The 22,130-nt window shown below is 37.6% G+C and overlaps 1 protein-coding gene across 5 annotated transcripts in view; it reads right to left on the minus strand.

The window, feature by feature from the left end:
* Nucleotides 1-22,130, minus strand: part of INPP4B (inositol polyphosphate-4-phosphatase type II B) — a 515,731-nt gene that overhangs the window by 124,422 nt on the left and 369,179 nt on the right. For all 5 annotated transcript variants that reach the window (XM_037126042.2, XM_053658182.1, XM_053658183.1 and 2 more), the window contains 2 exons: nucleotides 21,826-21,898; nucleotides 9,790-9,937 (listed from right to left, as the gene is read on the minus strand). In XM_037126042.2, the coding sequence (XP_036981937.2) occupies nucleotides 9,790-9,937; nucleotides 21,826-21,898 (221 nt within the window). The remainder of the gene's footprint in view (nucleotides 1-9,789; nucleotides 9,938-21,825; nucleotides 21,899-22,130) is intronic.

Raw genomic sequence — 22,130 nt, forward strand, 5'->3', positions numbered from 1 at the left:
TGCAGTTGAAGGGCTGTGCTTTATATCTCAATCTCAGGAAGGCAGAGCCTGAGATCCAGCAATCCCAGGTGAGCCTTAGGGAGGTAAGAAGAGAAGCGTTGCAGGAAAAAAGGAAGCAGACATAGGTGGTATGTTCCTGAGCCGGGCAGAGCTTCACAGGGAAGCGCGGCTGGTTGCTAGGGCCTGTGGAACAACTTCAGGTAAGTCGTATGGAGCCTTTGCACATTGGAGCAGCTTGTTAGATGGAAGAGGAGACATGTATATGCCACTTCCTCACCGTCTTCTATGTTTCACTGGTAACAATTCAGCCTATGGGGACATTTATGCCTTTGCACTCAGTTACAAAATCTGTGTCCTTTGGATAGCTGCTGGGGAAGCAGTGTCAGTGGGGACAGAACTCTCCAGGGTCTGGCCTGATAAAACACAGGGCCAGAGTCACTCTGGCTCTTTCCATGGTAGATGCCATCGGAGGCATGCTGATGCCTGGTCTTAATCTTCAGAGACAGACACAACTGATGATGTCAGGAAATCAAGTGACAATACATGGGGCTCTCCATTGAATAAGTGGTTGGACGGTACAGGCATGTGAGGGTTAAGCCAGTATAGAAAAGCACATAAAAATAAAATGGCTTAAACTACCAAAATAGAACTTAGTAAATGTAGGAGAAAGTTTAGCGTCTCTTTAAAGCTTCTATTTAAAATATAGTTTAAAAGCCCACAGATGATGGATTCAAGAGGGGAAGTCCAACATGGGGAAAATTTGCTCTGAGCCTGGGAGCGGCAGAGACTTATGTTATTCATACTTTTTGTCCTGTCACTTATCCCCTAGGTAGAATGGACACACACAACCTAGAAATGAGCCATTGCTGAGCCCTTTTGACCTTGTATGATCTAAGTCTGTAACCCTGGATTGGTCAAGTCTTCCTTAGGAATAAAGAAAGCTTTGAAAATGCATCTTCACATGGAATTACTTACTGGGATGGTTAATTTCACGTGTCAACTTGACTGGACCACAAGGTGGGTGGCTTCAATTTCATGAAGTGGTTGGGTGGCACCATAAAACTGATGGAAGCTCAACTCCACGTCAGGTGTCAGAGCAGTTTCAACCCACAATTCAAACTGCCTGTCCTTTAACCCACATGGAAATAAAAACTGCATCCATAAATCAGAGCCTTTTTAAAAAATGCCTTTTTGTAAATGACTGTGGGGTTAGCATTGCAATCCATGAGCCACTATTTCACTGAGAAGTGACTGGAGCGGTCATTCACTCTGATTTTCACTTGACATTTGAGTAAGTGGATGTCGTACCACGCAAGTGGCTGCCGGACGCTCAAGGAGGTTCCAAGTTACGTGCACAGAGTAAGCAGTGGGGCCCAGTGACGACAGGACTTACTGTGATCCCAGGATCTCTTTGTATTTGGTAAAGAGCTAAACTCAGTAATTCCATTTCAGGTGACTACATTAGAAAAACATGAGGAATAATAAGGATGTCTCACTCCACCCTAAGAGTCTATTTGTTCTCCATGATAAAGGTGATTTGGTATTTCATTATAAATAACATCTTATTTAACCTTCCAAATTTGTTTTAACATTATAAAATGTGGACGACGTCTATTTTTTAATACCATGAAGCTCAGTGTTCCCCTTATATCAAAAATGATGGCATATTATAAGAAGTTTCTCCTAAATCCACATACATTTAAATTAACTACATGCCTTTTTATTGTGGGCAGCCATGGATGTTACCCACAGCACCTGGAAGGCTGGTAAAAGGAGTTAAGGAGCTAGAACACGCATCCCCCTTTTTGTTACTCCTGTCCTTACTTTTAGAAATTGTAAACATTTCTGGGCAGTTCACCTTCCAACTCCCACCCCTGACTCTGGAGTGCAGATGTGACCCAGGGAAGTTCCATAAGCAGATGCAATTCAGGAGGCCCAACAAAATGCCTGGCGGTGGTGATTTTTAGTGGCCACATCAAGATTTTCCTGATAATCAAGATTACTTTTATATAGGATGTATGTCTTTATTTATCTTTAAAACAATCCACAGACATCATTCTATAGAGCTGGACTAAGCCAAATTAAAAATTCAGTTGCACCCGGCACATTTCAAGCACTCAACAGCCACACAGCTCTCACACTAGACCGTGCAGTTTAGATATTTCCATCATGAAAACTTGTATTCAGCAACCTTGCTCTGGACAAGAGAGGAACACAGCTGAGAAGTGGAGTGACTTGTTCAATGCCATACTGCTAGTAAGTGGCAGAAGCAAGACATACACTCAGGTCCTGTGATTGCAAATCTTGTTCTCTTTGTTATTTTAATTCCTGCTGACTATGGCTTCTTCTAAGATAGAATCTCTAAAAAAGAGGACAAGGCTGGAACCTTCCACTTGAGGCACTCATCTGAACGTACCTTCCACCCAGGTCAATCTGGAGCTGGGGCAAATACTTGGCTCAAGTGTGCACTTATAGACAGCCTTGGCTACCGTAACTGCCGAAAGTTCAAACAACAAAAACTTTGTACTTATTTTCTAGTCATTTATCATCAAAAAATGGACAAGTTCCTCCTTTTCTGTGGCCCTGACTCATCTGAAGCCTGTCATCCCAAAGCCTCTGTTTCAGGTCCAAGCGGCAGCTTTGCGGGAGAAGACATGCCCATCCTGCTTCTCTGCCCACTTGGAATTTGTGGCACCATGTAGTAATTATGCTTAGGAGGTGTGCTCAGTTAGTAAGCTAAAGATTAAATTAAATTGTGGACTTTTTTGTCTGAAACACAATCAACTGTCAGCTAAGATGAAAAACAACAACGAGAAGAGTTTCCATATATTGAGTCTTGTGTGAATAGGATTCTTTACATCAATGGTGCAAGTAGTTTGCACGTATAAAAGGTCTGTGCATGTTTGTGCCAGGGGTTTTCATCACTTCGTCAGTAGTTCCCTACAACCACATAAACTTGTTATTTAATCCCTTCTTCACAGTCGAAAAAATGGGAGAGGAAGGCAGTTAGACCAACTGTGTCATGTCCCATCCCTGTGACAATGCCGTTGGGGGGCCAGGTCCCAAACCCAGAGCCGCACTCACACACACACACACATACTAAGACAAAACCCTATAGTTCTAAGCATTAGAATCTTGCGATTGCCCATTTAATTACTTTAGTATCTCTGCAGGACAAATAATAATGTTATTACCTAAAAAGTGAAAAAAAATCCTGGAAATTGAGACATTATACAGTTTTTCAAACATATTTATGAAATATGAAATGGTGGATTTTGAACTCAGGTCCATAACCATTCCAATTCTGTGCTTTAATCACTAGAATACAGTCTCCCCTACTCATTTCACTAGAAATGAAGAATCTTGGCACAAGAGACAAAAATGTGCCATTCACAAGTTTTGCCTATTCTGTTCCTGTGGGGACATTGTAATACCCAAGCAGCGAGATCAAACCCAGATTCCTATTGCCAGCTTGGTGATACTAAGCACTCGACAGGACCTCTCATTACATGATACCAAGAATCCCTAATGATGAACCTAACGGCAAAAGACATCTGCCTTCGGTGGTAGAAGCTGGTAGGGGAAATAGCTTTTCACGATAAATAACATACCACATGGTATTCCAACTGCACGACAACATCGCACAGAGAAAAATGAACAGAAGAAATGGCACTAATCAGGTATGACTCAAGAGTAGAGGCCTGATGGGACATATTTATGCATCCTTTTTGGATTTATAGGAGTTAAGGGTTTTTCTCAGAGCATGAAGGAAAAAGGGAGAGAGGAACACAAAGGGAAAGTGGAAGAGACATAACACTTTAAAAACATACGTGAGGTTCATCAGTTTGAACTTTATTTGGTATATAGGAAATCTAAATAGAATAGCTGGCTCACCATTACTTTCCCACTAATCAATGCTTCTTTAAGGTCAGTAAAGATTTTCAGGGTGCATTTATTTTATCCAAGGATGCAAACAATACATAGTAGAGGCATCTTAAAAGGCATGTGTTTTTGCCGTGACAAAATACACGAGGCAGAGGATGAGGCTGGAGAAGTAGGTGGGAGGAGGTCCTGCTTGCCCTGTGGCCCATGAGAAAGGGAAGTCCTGTCTGGTGATACATTTTTAAAACAGAATATAGACTACATCTCAGAAGGCTAACTTACCATGTTAAATGGAAAGGCCGGGTCACTACGTTGCAAAATCCTGCTGTATAGCTTTTGGTAGAGTGAAGATGTTTTTGAAATAGAATTTATCTGAATATATTCTAGCTCTAGTTTATAATTCCTAATATACACTTTTATCATTTTTGAAAAGGCATTCTTATAGTGTTATCAGTTTGAAATACAATAAACCTTTTTTAAATGATGGTCATAAAATGCTTTAAGGTAAGGTACAATGTCAGAAAATTAAATATCTTCTGCATTTTTCTCAAACTATATTGAGTGCCTAGAAAATCAAATTGACAGCATTATGATTCTATTTAAATAAACACATAGAACATGTCTCTGAAACATATATTTCTGGGAAGCAACCAGGTTTCCAGGGATTTTAAAATGCATTACTGACCATCTTGTTCATGGAGAAGAATACACTATGTGTGTTCAGGAAATAGATTGATATGTAGTTATATAAACACTCTAAACATAGTTCTATGATTCAGCTTTGAAAATATAGAATATAGAGTATTTTAAATATGTAGTGTTGAACAAAAAAGTGTTTTCCTTCATTAATACAAAATATTTAATTGCCGTGAATTTAGTATACATGCAACATTTACAAACACCAATATCTAAAACAAAGCATTTATATTTTCTCAACAAAGTGGTAATAAAACTTTTAAAGTTTATATGTCCCAAAAGTCTATTTTATTTTTCCTATTTAAGTATTTTGCTTCAGATTTAAACTTTTTTTATTTATAAGATTTTTTCTCTCTATGATACACACATATATTTATATGGTTTATATAAAAGCTAAGAAAGTCTCCAAGTTAATTGGTATGAAATATTCTTATCTTTCTTCTAAACTCCTAACAGTAATACCAGAAAGTTTTTCACCACCCTTGGGATCAGGAAGAAAAATACGTACAGGAAAGAGATGAAGAAGAGAAAAAGAGAAAACCACATGATATAAATCAAACCAATGTTTTCCTAGGGAGTTTTATGGATCATGAGGATCATTTTTCCTGAAATACTTCATTTAAAAAAAAACTTTTCATTCCATTAAGGTTTTCAAATATTGCTTTATACTGTAGAAATGTATATCTTTTGGAGAAAGCCTAACACCATATGGCCACCAGAGCCTCCCATCCAAACACACACATGTGCACACCATGATTTAACGCTGTGTCTGTAGCTGTCACAGAACACCAGTTCTATGGGCACCACCGTTTTGCCTAGTAACTAACATATGTCAGTGTAGACGGAGCACAGCAAAACTTTGAGGCAGTGCACCATCTGAAGCAAATACCCAACACGAACAAAATATGTGGCAACACTGAAACAAACTGTAAACATTTTAAAGGCCATAGTTTGGCCTGTCAGGCCAGAAATGATGGTGGTTGGGATTAGAGTAGATGAAATTAAAATGTAAAAACTAAATGGGTTTGAGAGAAGTTGTGGGGTGGGAGGGAGGTTGAAACAAGTAACACACTCCCTGGAACCTGAGTCCGATGAGGGTTCAAAGACGCTGAGGGAAGAACTTCGAGTAAAGCTCTGCCCAGCCTGGAGGGTCCACCCCACCGAGAAAAGTGTTCAAAGTCCTTTGCAGGATGACATCCCATTCTTGCACTTTTCATTTAATGTATTATATTATATCATGTTAATATTATAATTTATTTTTATATTACATTAGTTTGTATTTATTTTAAATATAACTGTCAAGTTATTTTCTCAGTTGGATGGCATATAGCTCCAAATAGATTTTGAATAAAGTTTTTTGGGTGACATTTTCTGAGCTCCTGCATAGTTAAGTATGTCATTTCCATTGCTTTCATTCATAACAAGTTCACAAACTGACCCTACAAAATAAGATGAGATCACAGCCTTTCTATCTCAGAAATCAGTCACTGTTACTCCATGAGCTTCTGCAGAGAAGTGTAAGGTTATCCTGATTCCAATAAGTAAAAGAAAAAAAAGTTTTTTTCTGCCTAAGTTTTCACTGTTTTTCTTTTAAGCTTTTGCGTTAATTGTTCTTCTCCCGAGAACACTTACAATTATTTGGCAGTTTCCAGCTTTGTGCCCTGAATGTCTAACATCTTCTTTCTCATCATTATAAACTTTTTTCATATTCATCCTCCATATTACTGAGATGATCCCTCAGTGTCAAATTCTTTCTGCTGACTCTGTGGATTTCACTTGGCTGCTACAATTTAAAATTTCTTTTTTTCCCTACATTAGCCTTTTCTTCTTGGCATGCTCACTAAAGGATAAGGGTTCTTTTTTTAAGGCTTTTAAAAATCCTATTCCATAACAAATTCTTATATTCCACTGAGATGACTAGTTGATTTTCCTATATATGTTTTCTGTTTCCCTTTGGGGTTCAGATTGACTTTTTTCCCCATTTTACATTAAATGTTAAAGATTCATTGTTAAAGTTTTTCAAACATGTTCTAATAATGGGAGATTGACACAGAAAAGTAGTTGGAGAAATGAAACTATATATGGAACAGGCTGTTCATCACAGTACCTAGCAAATTTTCAGACTCTCCCAGGTTTCTATATAGTTCGTTTTGTAGGGTTAAAACGGGATTTTCTCCTCTGAGCAATTCCCATTGTGTACTGATAACAGTTCCTGGTTCTGTCCCTTGAGGGAGAACTTTATAATGTGGGGCTACTGCCCACCAGCCCCTTCCATGAGTTTACGATTTTTTTTTGCTACATATGCACAGCCAAAAGAGATACAGAGAAGCAAGAGAACGGGATGAGTGGAAGGCACTCAGTGTGTTAAAAAGTAATACAATAATAATTATGGCGGCTATGCTTACTAATATTCAGTAGCTTAGTGCCCGCTTTCTCCTTGTCTCCTACCCGTCATTCCCCCGGGACTGAGAGTGAAAGGAGAGAAGGAAGAGTAGGGGCAGGAGTGGGGGTGCAGGGAGGAGCTGGGGAGCACCCTGGGGAGAATGCAGGAGTAGAAGGCCAGCCGTTGGGCCTTTGTGGGACTTCTAACCTGATGACAAAGGACAGATTGTGGCAGCAGGAAGGATCCTGATCTTCACTATCTTTCCCACTAGCTTGCTGTATCTTTAGATGAAATAGCATTAGTGGTCTATCAACTAATATTTTCAACTCTAAAATATTACCCTAAAGATTAGTCATTATGTTGTATATAGAATTATGTTAATAATAGTCTAGTGTTTTGTGCAAACTCACCATTCCCCACTGTCTGTCTTTATAGATGTCTCAGTGGGAATTTAGAACTGCTAAGTTAGATGCAATTCCAAGTCCACTTTATAAGGCGAGGCTTAGCCTTAACTTCTTAAATCTGCTTTCTCGGGCAACTCTTCTTCTGTGGTTCTCTGCTAAAATGAAGGTGCTAGGTTCTCCCTGACACCTCTAACTCAGCTTGTCTGTCAGTCCTTCCTTATTCTATGAGCCCTGTGAGGAGCATTCATTCTCTCCGTCCCTTCTGTATAAAATGGGACCTTTGCATGACTCTAGTTGGAGTGGTTCTTAGTGTCTGAGAGTCTAGAAAACGTCAATGTTGAGGATGACAATTCTTTTATGACTTCGAAGATCCAAACTTCGTTCTCCTTTGCTCTAACACATAAGCTTTCTTATCCTTCCTGGGATTCGTTTTGTCTACCAGTTACTCTTCGAGTGAGCTACAGACAGGGACAGTATTGAATAATTTGGCTCATATGAATTTATTCTTGCAGTCTGCTCCTGTAAGTAGTCTGTTTGGGTTCCTATACCTTTTACAGCCTCGCTGGGCTTGACTCAGTGACTGTTGTCTGGTTTCTGTGGCTTGCTCCTCCTCACTCTGTTACACCTCAAATATCCAACTCCTTGTCCCTCTTTCCATCTTTATTTCCCTGTATCCACCCAGTTTTCTTATAATCCAGCTTGCTGTCTGATTTCCCTAAAGCCCAGGACCTGTTTTCTTTTTCTTTTCTCACTACTTGGATATATAGTATTTGTAGTCATTCCTACCATCACAAATATAGCCATGTACCACTTAATGAGAGGGTTGCATTCTGAGAAATGTCTCATTGAGTGATTTGCTCATTGTGCAAACATCATAGAATGTATTTCCCCAACTATTTCCGCTGAGTGGCACAGCCTTCTACACACCTAGGCTCCTGGTCTAGCCTATTGTTCATGGGCCACAAGCCCAGGCAGCACATTACTGCACAAAACAACACAAGATTACATCAAGCACAAGAGAATATGATGCAACTGAGAGACACAGTAAACAAGAGATGTATGAGGTTGCTTTGGGCATAACGTGGCATATACTGTTTTGCAGCAAAAAAAAAAAATGTTAATGAGTAGGAAGAGTACACTTTTAAAATGAAAGTAGAAAGTATAATATAATAAAGATATAAACTAGTAGCATAGTCATTTATTATCATTGTCAAGTATTATGGACGGAACACGATTTTCTACGCTGCGCTTTCACAGGACTGGCAGCAGAGAGCACCTGTTTAAACCAGCATCACCACAAATGTGTGAGCAAGGCCTTGTGCTGGTGTAACATTCTGACTGCTGCGCCACCACCAGGCAACAGAAAGTTTTCAGCTCCATTGTAACCTTGTGGGGCCCAGTTGTGCATGAGGTCCCTCACTGACTGGCACGCGCTGAGGCTCACGATGAGCAGCTGTGCCCCGCCTCATCCACGGTGTGCTCACCGGTCTATGCCAGTACAGCATCGGACTGTAGGGTCTACCGAAGGGATATGACACTCTAAAAGTACCTTGACGTACTAATGGCGCATAGGCAGGAATCCAAATTTTGGACATTTCACCCTCTGTTGTGTATTTCAGCAATTAAAAAAAATGTTAACGACTAAAAATACTGGCTAATTTTCTGAGATTTAGGGCCTTAATAGTGTTCAGCATAATATAGTATTCAGCATTTTTAAAGTCACTAGAGGTATAAAAAGCAGAGAAACAAATTGATTAGTCACGGCTCAGAGAAATTCTCATCGACGGCCAGCTCTCACATTCCCCTGTTATTATAGCGATGGACTTAATTTTGTTGTACAAAAATACTGCCCATTCACAGGGCATACTTTATCAATCAACTCATAGAGTTTTCAGACCAAAAAATATGTGACAGTCTTCTTACAGATGAGTAATCCAAAGAAGAGTCGAGTAGGAATTTCTTACAGAAGCAGTTACCAAAAACAGATGAGGAAACGACACAGGGATTATTGGTGAGGCCAGAGCTCAGGTTATTGGCTAGACTTCAAGCTATTTAATAGGAACATAACGCAAACCACAAAGGAGAGTCACATATGTTACCAAAATTTTTTCTTGTGGTCATATTTAAAAAGTAAAAAAATAGCAGGTGGCATTAATAATATTCTTATTTAATCCCAGTTATGAAATCAGTCTTTTTTGTTTGTTTGTTTCTTTAGGTGCCAGAACTCAAAATCTGGTGTGTATTGAACACTTACATAACATCTCAAATTAGACTCGATCCATTTTTAAGTGATTCATAGCCTCACAGGGCTAATGGCCACCACTCTGGACAGGGCAGGCCCAGAGTTTTATGTTACCACCATACTTGAAGAAAAAGTGGTTTGTAGAAAAAATAAATAACTCATGTGAGAGGTGATTCCCTTACCTACACAGGTCTTCCTTTATGTGCAGAGAGATCAGTTCCCTGGGAACGTGGAAAGACAGCGCGCTCTCCGACATCTGCTCCCGGACCCGCATCCACTTATTGTCAGATGTGGGAAACCTGTACAACTTGCACACCGGGTTCTTCAACACTGAGGGAGAAAGAGACCTCAGTGGTTAGATGAGAGGGACACACACAGTAGATGAAGATCAACTGCAAAGTCATTAATCAGGGTACCTTCTAATTATGTATTCAACTAAAATGGTGTGGGCTTTTTAAAATCATAATCCATTAGTGTATTTGAATTCCTAAGTATTTTGTTCTTACATCTTGTTTTTTCAGTAGCTTCTAGGACATATAGTCTTCATTAAATTTTAAAAAAACAAAAGCAAACTTATAAATATGACTACTGTTCTCCAATTTATCACATACTGATTCTTTCTCTTCTAGAAATTTCCTTAAAGCACAAGTTTATATGAATATAGATGAAAATATATGTATTTTTATAATAATACACACTTTGAAAAATACATATGCCTGAATTTCTTCCAGTTGCTCTGAGTCAATTTTATGCACTTTTATAGTAGGTGACAAGTGATCATTTTTTCAGAGGCTTTGCATGACCCTACTCCTAAAAATTATTTATTTCTTAAATATCAGGGAAGTTATTCCTAGGCTTACAATCTATTAAAATTCAAACATCATATATACTTTAGAGGCCATGGATCAATAACACACTTCCCTGAAACCACATGTTATCAGAAGCAAGATAAGGAGATGCTGTACAAACCTCACTCGTGGTGGGCAGGCAGTGATTAGGGGATAAGTGACAAGGTCGTGCCATCAAGAGCTTTAACAATTTAAAGCAAATGTACAGGGCCAGGTATTAAGATAACACTTGGTTCTATTTCTGTGTGAGGCCAGCACTCCTACCACATCCCCACACGTATATTTTGGGACAGAATATTATTTCTATTTCTGTTGGGCATGAAAGTCTCATACATGAAAGCTTAATGTGTGATAAAATATTAGGTCAGTCAACAGTCAATTACCTATGATTACGTGTTTCTAATTTACCAGTAAAGCTGATCAGAAACAGAATTTGGCACTGAAATGAATGAAAGGCTGTAATGATACTGAGCACAGTATGTGAGCCAAGTCTCCTCAATGTATAAGGTAAAAAGCCTTTCAAAATTTTAGGGTTCTACAACATCCTATCTCATTCCCGACTTGGGTAAACACACAGTATTTTTCTGAACATTAAAATGAGGATCTATTCGTCCATTTCTCTGCAACTATTCATTTTCAGAGGTACAGTTTTGGGAAATTATCATTATCAGTATTGATACTATATCAGAAATCTTGATTTCAAATATCCCATTCTTCAATGCCCAGATTCAAAGCTTCCAGGGCACTTCCCTACCACCTACTAAGGATTAGCCAGAGTGTTTATTTTTCAAAAGTGCCAACAGAAGCCATAAAACATTGAATAGAATATTTCCAATCTATTCATAGACAATACTTGACATCTAAAGTTTTATGATCACATTTAAAATCATATGACCATATTTAACATAAATATAGAATGTACATTTTATCAATTAGATTATATCACAGATTCATATATATAGTTAATGATATTTAGTTTCTTTTTATTGAAATATAATTGATATATACCACTATATTAATTTCAAGCATGCAATGTAATGATTCAACAGTTGAATACATTGTGATATGATCATGAGAAGTCTGGTTACCATTTATTGCTATACGTAGTTACACATTTTTTCCCTCATGATGAGAACTTTAAAAATCTACTCTGTTAGCAACTCTCAAACATGTAATACAGTACTATTCATCATAGTCACCATGGTGTGCATTATGTCCTCCTGACTTATTTATTTTATTATTGGATATTTGTACACTTTAACCCCCTTAACTCTTTATCCCCAACCCCTTGTCAACCACCAATTTGTTCTTTGTGGCTCTGAGTTCTCTTTTTTTCTTGTTTGCGTTATTTCTGGGTTTATTTGTTTGTTTTTTAGATTCCATATGTAAGTGAGCTCACACAGTACTTGTCTTTCTCTGTCTGTTTTATGTCACTTAGCATAGTGACCTCAGGGTCCATCTGTTTTGTTACCAGTGGCAAGACTTCATTCTCTTCAATGGCTGAGTAACATTTCATTGTATGTAAGTAAGTACCACATCTTCTTTATCTGTTAAATAACTAATGGACACCTGGGTTGTTTCCATGTCTTGGTGATTAAAAACAATGCTGCAGTCAACATGGGGTGCATATATCTTTTTGAATTAGCATTTTCATTTTCTTTGGATAAATACCCAGAAGTGGAATTGCTGAATCATATGGGAGTTCTATTTTTAATTTTTTTGAGGAGACTCCACACTATTTTCTATAACGTCTGCACCAATTTACATTTCCACCAATAGTGAACAAGGGTTCTCTACATCCTTGCCAACACTTGCTATTTCTTGTCTTTTTGATAATGGCCATCCTAACAGATGTGAAGTGATGTCCTATAGTGATTTTGATCTATATTTCCCTGATGCTTAGTGATGCTTAGTATGATTTCATGCATCTGTTGGCCATTTGCATGTTTTATTATATTTTTTAAAATATCTATTAAGATACTCTATGCACTTTTTTTGGATTATTTGTTTCTTTTGCTATGGATTTGTATAAGTTCTCTATATATTTTGAATATTAGACCTTATTAGATATATTTTCTTTCATTTGAAACATAAAAACTTACAGCAAGTCAATGAAAAACTGTATTTCATTCATTTTTAATCTGACAATGTTCCAAAGCTATAAGAATTTTATTATAACATTTATTGTCATATCTCTAGAGTTGGAGAAGAAAAAAAGTATATTTTGGATTCAACAAAGTGTCAGTCAGATTAAACCACTCACAAGATGTTTTAAATTCCAATATAGTAAACATGATCAGGAGTACAAATGTATCCTTTTATAGTAAGACAAAAACTCCATCTCCAAATTGTCCAAATATTTTCTTACTAAGCTAAATAAATATTCAACTTCTTGGCTTATCTATATTCAGTATACATGCTACCTTCTTAACCTATATTTTAAGAGTAAACAAAATCACTGTTTCCTTCAAACCTTGGTTAAAAATATTTGGATTTTTCTTCCATTTTATAAAACAATAATTATATTTAGAAAGTTTATACTTTGAATTAATTAACAAATTCTAAAATTCTTCATTTTCTGTTATCACAAAACGAGTGCTACGACTTTTGATTTTACTGTGTTTTTTTTTTTGTTTTAATGTTCCTCATTGCATTCTAAATAGAAACCTTTGTTGAAATAGCTTAAGCAGAAATCAAAGAAATCAAGAGCAATTTAATTAATGATCTCTGGAACCCTCCTAGTACACAACATCAAGGATTCTATAGAAACACAGCTGTTTTTACTGGAAACTCCTGGGGTGAATAATTGAAAGTATCAACTTGATCATTAAAAAAAATCCCAATAATGTCTTCTATCTGACTTGTATAACACAATTCTGATCTTGTGAAACACACAGGTCTCTGAGCACTCAATTTCACCTATTCATCAGGATCTCAATATTGATATAGTGTGATCCACTTTAAACCTAATTCAGTCCAGTAGGATTTCTTACTGAACACCTACTATGCATAAAGTAATAACACCTACTCTGTATCTTAAAGTATCATAGAATGGCATGTGACTTAAAAAATAAAAAAACTCTGTCCTGACTTATAACTCCCACGCACATTTGTTGCACTGGTTACAAAAATGACCAGGTAACATGTTTCCAATTCAAAATTCTTGTTGGTTTGGTAGTGGGGAGATTCTGTCATCATTACACCAAAAAAAGTATGGTATTCCTGCATCAAATATTGAACAGTGGGTCATAAATGATGAATTTTTTGTCATTTTTTTAAAGCTTCTTCCCTGCAGCAGAGATAAAATTTTGACAGGTCTGCACATGCTCTCTGGCTGTGTGAATGAGTCTCTCATGTTCACCTCTGACTATCTACAGATGCCTCAAGTCATTGCCGGGGTCTTCCAGACAAGAAGAAGCTAAAGGGCTTCATCACCACCAAACCAGTGCAACGTGAAATGTTAAAGGGCCTTCTTTAAGAAGAAGAAAAAAAGATTAAAACTATGAATGATAAAGTGGGAATAAACACACATCTATCAAAAAATTGAATCTGAAAAAACAAAGTAAATGAGGAAACAGAACAGAAACAGACTCACTGATACAGAGAACATTCTGACAGTTGCCAGATGAGAGGAGGTTGGGGGTGGTGAAAAAAGTGAAGGGAATACAGGTAGTTACAAAATTGTCACAGGGATATAAAATACAGCCTAGGGGATATAGTCAGTAATATTCTAACAACTCTGTATGGTGTCAGAGGGGTAGAAGATTTACTGGAATGATCACATAGAAAGTTATATAATGTATAGTTGCCAGGGCATACACCTCAAGCTAATATAATATTGTATGTGACATGTAATTGAAAAATAAAAATGACTTTTTAAAAAGATGCATTTCTTTCTTTTTTTATTATTGTTTAATTATAATTGTCCCCATTTTTCCCCTATTACTTTCCCCTGCCCTACCCATCCCCCACCTCCTACATTTAGTCTGCCTCCCCCCACTGTCTTTGTCCATGGGTCCTTTATACATTTTCCTCGACTTGACCCTTCCCCTTCTTTCCCCCATTATGCCCCTCTCTCTTTTTCTCTGGTCACTGTCAGTTTGTTCTTTATTTCCACCATATAATAGGCTCAATCCAGCAATAATATCTATCCAACATCTATTATAAGTTCTTTTTAAAGAGAGTCCTGTGTGTGTTCTCTTTATTTGTTTCACTGCTTTTGCTAAAACAATGACCAAAAAAAAAAATATCACGTGACAGATTCTACCCAGAGAAAAGCAGCAGAGATGTTCTGGACCACATCGTGGCCTTGTGATGGCTGAATGGGGGTCAAGTTCTGCGCTGGAACAGAAAGTGATACATCCCTTGCATCCAGCACATCGGACGAATGAGCACAGAGACAGAGAGTAAATGACAGATTTCCCCCCAAATTGAAGCACAACTCCATTTTCGGTATTATTTCTCCCAGACACAGTGACAAGATACCGAGCCACCTGCTTTTTAGTGGATTAAGCGGGTGTGAACGCTCAGCTGCTCCAGTTCTGAATCACTAAAGTCAAGATGCCAAGGAAATGCTCAAGGTGGACAGGACACCCAAGAGAGGCGACTGCTGGAGAGACCTGGGGCAGAAGAGACACAGCAGGGAGACACCATGGGGGTGATTTTCTCTGTGTGTGTGTTTGTGTGCGTCTCAGTTAGGGAAGTCAGTGGATTGGACAAAAAACTTGGAAATCTGGAATCAGGCCCCAGGGGCCCATCCAAAGCCTCGTTTCATAAGATTGTCTTTTAACACATTTCTCCAGAGGAAGCACATCCGGGATTATCTCCATGTATTTCCTTGCTTTCAGGGGGTAGTAGGAGCCACATATTGAAATAGAATCTGACTTTATTGGCTTCAAGCCTTAAAAAACCATGATTTTAATGTACTTCAGATTCTTGTAGAGATTCTATTCATTCCGTAGCTTTTAATTATGCAGTTGTTTAATAGCTCAATTATTCAGCCGAATATACATACATTGCCTAGTCTCCAAATGCTGCATTATTCTTACTACAGATAAGTCTGTAATCCAGTTAGATAATGACTCGATTTTATTTGTACTTGAAACTATCTTAGATTTATATACAGCTTAAATGTGTAGGTTGGGTCTTTTTAAGATTGGGTGAGAGCGGAAAAGCCCAGTAGAAATCACTAAAACACTATCCTAAGCATGGTTACTACAGAGGAGAGAGCAAGAAAAGATAATGGGAACTCTGAAAATACAGCAAAGAGATGTCTTTTTATAAATAATAAAAATTCAGGAAGGGGGTTGGAGTCCGAATGAAAAGGTGAAGGGATTAAGCCAAAAAACAAAGCCTCACAGACACAGACAATAGTAGGGTCATTACCAGAGGGAAATGGGAGTGGGAAAGGTAGATGAGGGTAAAGAGGGGTAAATAGTGATGATAAAACACTTGAATTTGGGTGGTAAATACAATACAATGCTCATATACGGATGATATATCATAGAATTGTACACCTAAAATCTATGTAATTTTATTAAAGTGTCACTCTATTAATTCAATAAAAATTTAAAATAATAAAGATCAAATTCATTGTTAATAAACTCCCAAGGAAATTTTAGTTACTATTCTCTAGCTTTGTTATAAAATCTAAGTTATTATTGTGTGCTGTTCTGTTGCCAGTAAACAAAGATAAAAACAAAATAGAATAGGAATAGGATAAAAGATGGGTTGGACAAAGTGCTAGTCTAGTAAAACTCATAAACTCTTGACCCTACATTTTCAATTAAAGGCCAAGAATAAGAAGGACTATCATAGATATCAAGATAAAACATAAAAATAATATTTGTGGGACTTTAGCCTCCAATTGGTGATAACTGGTGAGTTGATAGTACAGAATTTAGATGTTAAATTTTGGGTGAAATGATTTGCTTCACTCTTTCTGATTTGATTTGATCTATTTAATTCTAGTTCAGTTACTAAAACAAAAACCAAAACTAGAGAAGGTAGAAGCTGGCTCATATTCATGCTGAGCAACTGAGAACACCCTGTAGCATCCTGAGCTCATCTTGTTTCTTGCCAATTTGCCTCTGTTCATGGCTTTCCTTGCAACGCAGGGAAGCATCCCACACCTCTCCCTGTGTGCAGTAAATACAAACACTCCTCAGAAATGAGCTTAAACCTTGCAACCCAGACATTTCCCAGCATTCCTTTCCCCAAGGGAAGAAGAGTGAGTGCACCAACTGGTTACATTAAGAGGGGGAAATGCAAGAGGAAGGGCAATGAAAATCTCACTGCTAGGGACCACACAGGCATCAGAATGAAGAAAGAATAAACCACAGTTGAAAGAAAGCCCTCCTCCCATTTCTCCACAGAACACCAACTTTTTGACTATATCATCTTCTTGTGTTTATTTTTCTTCTAGTTTATCTAAAGTGGGCAGTGGAGGAGGTAATGTATTTCAAAAGATAGTAGAAGCATTTGAAGGTGTTTAACAGATGATTCCATTGATTGTGAGATGGTGAAATTCACTCTTTCACTGAAGCTTAGCATCCTCAGTATATTAACACATGGTAACACATGAGAATTCCAAAAGAGCAAGGTTAATGGACTCCACATTTGTTAAAACAGCAAAGGGTAAAGAAATCGGTGAGTAAGTATATAAGATCAAGGGCCATTGCTATAAGCCAAAGTGACTCCCAATTTTATATACCAGAGAGTTAAAGATACAAGGGCAAAATCTAGTTAAACCAATGTGGATGAAATACAGCAGAGATGTCTTTATTAATACAAAATGATATCATCTAAAATTCAATAAGGTAGTAGATTTAGTACCTCAAGAATGAAAAGAAAAAAAAGAAAAAAATCTGGGGATGAGTTTTTGCCTGGAATTCATCAAGACTCAAATAAGTATAGTAGGACATTTTTGACAATCTCTTAAAATACTGAGTCATGCATAGCTTTCAATGGCAGTGTCGTGAGAATGTAACCTCAATGTTTAGCTCAGTTGTGTGATTTTGTGAAAGGCAATTAAAATCTATGTTGTGAGATGAGGAAGAAAACATTTCAAAAGGAGAATTTCGTAGTGATCTTTTGGAAAAGTAATAAATTATTTTATGTCAAACTTAAATAATTACATTTGCACAGCCTTCTCATGGAGAGGGCAATGGCACAGTTTTTTGTTGTCTGAAGAATAAATTCAAATGAGAATATATGCCTGTTCCCAGCCATCTGACAAGCATTTACTGAGTTCCTATTGTATTCTGGCCCTTGAGAGACAGAAATAAATAAGCAATGTTCCTTATTCTTGAATAGTTTATAATCTAGCATCTTCTGCAAAGCAACAGCAGTAGATGGCTTAACCTTATTTTGGGGGGAAAAATCAAAGATATAATGGCCAATTGTAATAAAAGGTGTGGTTCATCTGTGAAGCAAGAAGTAAAAATACTATGAAGTTCTCCATGTAGGGAGAGGTGCACATATGTAGGATCGAGGACAGGGCGGTCCCTTGCTTTGGTCGGATTCCAGCCGACACAGTCACAGAAATCATGGCTGTCAGGCACACCCTTGGTGACACCGAAGGACAGTGCACACATTGATACACAGCATGAAAGTGGTCTTTAAAGAATATAAAGGATAATTTCATGACTCAGGTATGGAATTCAACCAAGGAAGATGCTGTACCAGATGTACTGTTTACCGACAGCGGGAAACTCACTGAAAATGTGAAGATAATAGAAAACTTGGGGATAGAGGCTGTTCACACCATAGATTTGGCACAGTAATAGAAGGATATACCAGAGTACTTTGACAAGGAAAACTGGGACAGTTAAGAAACCCAGACAGAATTGTCATTCTGACAAAAATTTAAAAAGGCATAAGACTAACTGTGGTTAGTCTTATTAAATATCAATAACTCCTGAGACAGACATCTGTAAATGACAAGAAAGTAAAATGTGCATCCATGTGAACCTGATGAAAATGAGCACCTTTATGAAATATTGGTAAAAAAGAGATAAAACATAGCAAAAGCTAAACTAAGCTTTAGCTACTTCAATCATCTGAGAGCCTAAAAAGAAGTCAAAGGCTGTCCAGGTTGATCTGGTCATTTTTTAAAAATTGACGTGCAGAGAGGCTGACCCGTCTGTCAGGGTCACACTGCTGGTTGGCCTTGACACCAGATCTGACAGCCCGTCCAGTGCTCTTACGCTACAGCCGCAAGAGCCCATTTGTTCCTGTTCTGCTGCAGACAAGGCGCCTCAGTTGATGTGATTCGCTGCACATATTAGAGACTAACTGTCTTGGACTTCCCTGTGTTCAGAACTAACTCCACCTACTCCCCCCTCCCCCCAGCAACAAACAGATTTCAGTGTTACTACCATGTCACTTAAATGAATAAGCAAATAATGAAAGAGGTAAACCTACTGTTCTAATATCTTTATTCTATGAGTTATGTAATTAGAAAGTCAGACTATTGTGAGCAACAGCTTTACATTTCTAATGCTTCCTGTCTTCCAGTGTGCCATGTTTTGGAGTACAATACAATCCAACAGCTGAAAGGAACTTGGTTTCCTATAGGGTTGAGGTGCTTCTCTATCTTTCTTACGGAATTGCAAATTCTGCCCTGTTCCTTCTCATCGCTTCTCTCCTTCTGCCCTCAATTCCCCAGACTCCCAACATACACATTCAACCTGGGAGACAAAACAGGACATGAAAGAAATGAGACCTCAGGGGGAAGAGCTTTTGCTTTTCAGTCTTACAATAGATAACGGAATTTTCTGAATTATAAATGAAACCACTAGAGATATAAATAGAAGAGGGAAGAGCTGCTGAAAGATATGACATTCTCTTCCTCTCACTCAATAAGTACTTCATAACTCACTGGGGGCTGGCAACCTCCATATAATACATTAATGCACAGACTCAAGAAGAATGTCAATAGCTCCCTTTGCCCACAGATTTAAAAAATACCACATGGGAATATAATGGACTCATTCTAAAGTTACAGAGTTTAGACAGATAAATAAAGAGAACAAAAGACAAAGGTACACACAGGCCAAGTTCATACATATTCTATATCTGTACGACACACTTTCATATTTTGAACAGAAACGTTTCATGAATAGAACTTAGTTTGTATTTTTAATTTTTAAAACATCTAGCACACACAATGCAATATACAGATGATGTATTATAGAACTGTACACTTGAAACCTATATATTTTATTAACCAATGTCATCCTAATAAATTTAATTTAAAAATAAACCAAAAACACTAGCCTTTAATACATTTGATAGTCACTTAGTCTTATCTTTGCCAACTAAAAGAAAATATGTGTGGCAAATTTCCAGATTCTGAGTGCTGCTCTGGGTTCACTAGACTAAGATTGAAAAATGTCATTGGAACTCAGTGGAGTATCACCACCAAAAGTGTCCCCTCCATGAAAAAAGAAGCAGTCATCCATCATCTCTCCCCCACTAAGGAAGTATATTTGAATTGCAGGACGCATCTGCTCCCATCAGTTCCAGGCAGTTGTCTTTTCATGTTCCAATTTACGCATCAGGAAGAGCACCCGAGTAATTTGCAAGACTCACTGCAATTCCAAGACTCACACCTTTCAGGTGTGAGTGCACCAGTGTTAGGAGGTGCTGCTTTATTGCCCACGTGTTTCCTCTTCTCTGTCTCCTCGGGGGAATATATTCTCTTACTTAGAGAGCCATTTTTTCTTGTTTTGTCTTTGAAATTTATATTAAACCCATGAGGATTTTTAAATGATATTTCTTTTTGTGGGCATAAAAAATTACAAAGTTCACAGGAGTGAGTAGCTAGAAAAATTATAGTGTAGATGATTTTATTGATAACATGATTTGTTCAAACTCTATTGAAAATGAACTTATCTCCCACACTCAATTTTATTTCTCCAAACTGACATTTAGTAAGTTAAATAGATTGTCTAGATATATTAAAATAGAGTCATAAAGGTTTAGTTAACTTTCAGGTGGAAAAATCAATGAGAAGAGGATCCTTGGAGGATGTATTAGACAGTTTCGCCACACTGATAATTTATCAAGTGCTTCTACAGTGCATGACAGGCCTCTCTGTCTGGTAGCCCTTCACTGTTCAATGAACAGCCCTCCAACATAACATCCGTAATAAAAATAAAGAAAACAAAAAACATGTCATTTGGTCTTAAGCTGAGAAATAGCTGCTCTTCTTTGGTAGAATCCCTCATTCTGTATCAGCATAGTCAACGTGTTGTTGTTATTGTTAGATTTGACTCTGAGTTCTCTGTATGTACAAACACAGTCAAAGCCTTGTCTTCCCTCTCCCCTCCCCTTTATCTATTATTAGTGGCTTCCTTCGGGGAACACCTGTTAATAGTTTAGGGGTTATGTATTAGTAAACCTTTGATGCACGGTATTGGTCATTAAGCTCATTATAAAGCTACCTATGTCTTTGTTTAAATGTACAACACGGCAGGGCTAGAAAAATATTAAAGCTGATTTTCTTGTTATGCCAACGTGTTACTGAATGGCTTTTTAGTAATAGCACAGCCTAGTAATTATGAGCAAAGGCTTTGGGATCAAAACTGGATTTAAATTCTGAACCTGCTATTTGTTAAGGAGGTGACCTTGACCAATTGTCCCATGGGCATAATGATGACAGTGCCTTCTTCACAGCACACATCAGACATCAGAAAGCCAGGTGAGACAGGCACATAAGGCACTAAGCACATTGCCTGGCTTTGTAATAATCATTACTTACTGTTCTTATTATTACTGGCATCATAATTTACATTATTATGCAAACATTAGTTCCATATTTTATATATACATTTTATCATACATTTTTAACTGTAGCATAAGTGTCAGTTTTATTTACAAGGTCATAATTTAGCACATTGCTAAGAGCCTTGTTGAAATTCAAATATATTACTGTAAGTAATATAGCAGATGCATACACACCCCTGAATGCACAGGCACGTGTATGAATTTTTCCCACCAGGTCCCTAGATCCACTGTTCCAGCCACTTTGATTTGAGTTCTATAATTAGGAAGTCAAACTAAATAAGAGCTTCACATTTCTTACACTTACTCTGTCCTCCAGTGTGTCTTGTTTCCGATAATATAAAATCCAACAGCTAACAGGATTGATATATCCTCGTATAAAGATTTAGAAAGTTAGCTATACGTCTTTCATATAAACTTGCCAAGTCTTCCACACTCTGCAGGCCCCTCACAATTACCAGTTTGATCACTAAGTGTTCACACATGATTCTGTGAGCAGGCCACCCAGGTTCCGCAGTGAGTTCCCAGGAAATGAAAGTTCATGTTCAGGTGAAACTACGTTTCTGGAGCTGAAGTACATACCCGCATTCAACAAGGGTAAGTTGTCTTTTCCGCTCATGTTCTCTGGGGCTGTACATTCATATACCAGTGCGCACTAGAAAAAAATAAACAGGGAAAGAAAACATGTTTGAAAATAATCAAAATAAGCAAATTCTTTGATGTTGTTTGCAGAAGATGAAGCTATACACATGCTTTCAAAAAATTCTAAACAACACATGGAAAACTATTTGCAGGTTTGTCTTTATGATGAAACTGGCTTATCCTATGATTATTTGAATATGACATGATTGTATTCTATAATGACAGACTACATTTCAGTTCTAGTT

Source organism: Artibeus jamaicensis, unplaced genomic scaffold (assembly GCF_021234435.1).
Source record: "Artibeus jamaicensis isolate MK-2021 breed Jamaican fruit bat unplaced genomic scaffold, CSHL_Jam_final scaffold_537, whole genome shotgun sequence".
Lineage (NCBI taxonomy): Eukaryota > Metazoa > Chordata > Mammalia > Chiroptera > Phyllostomidae > Artibeus > Artibeus jamaicensis.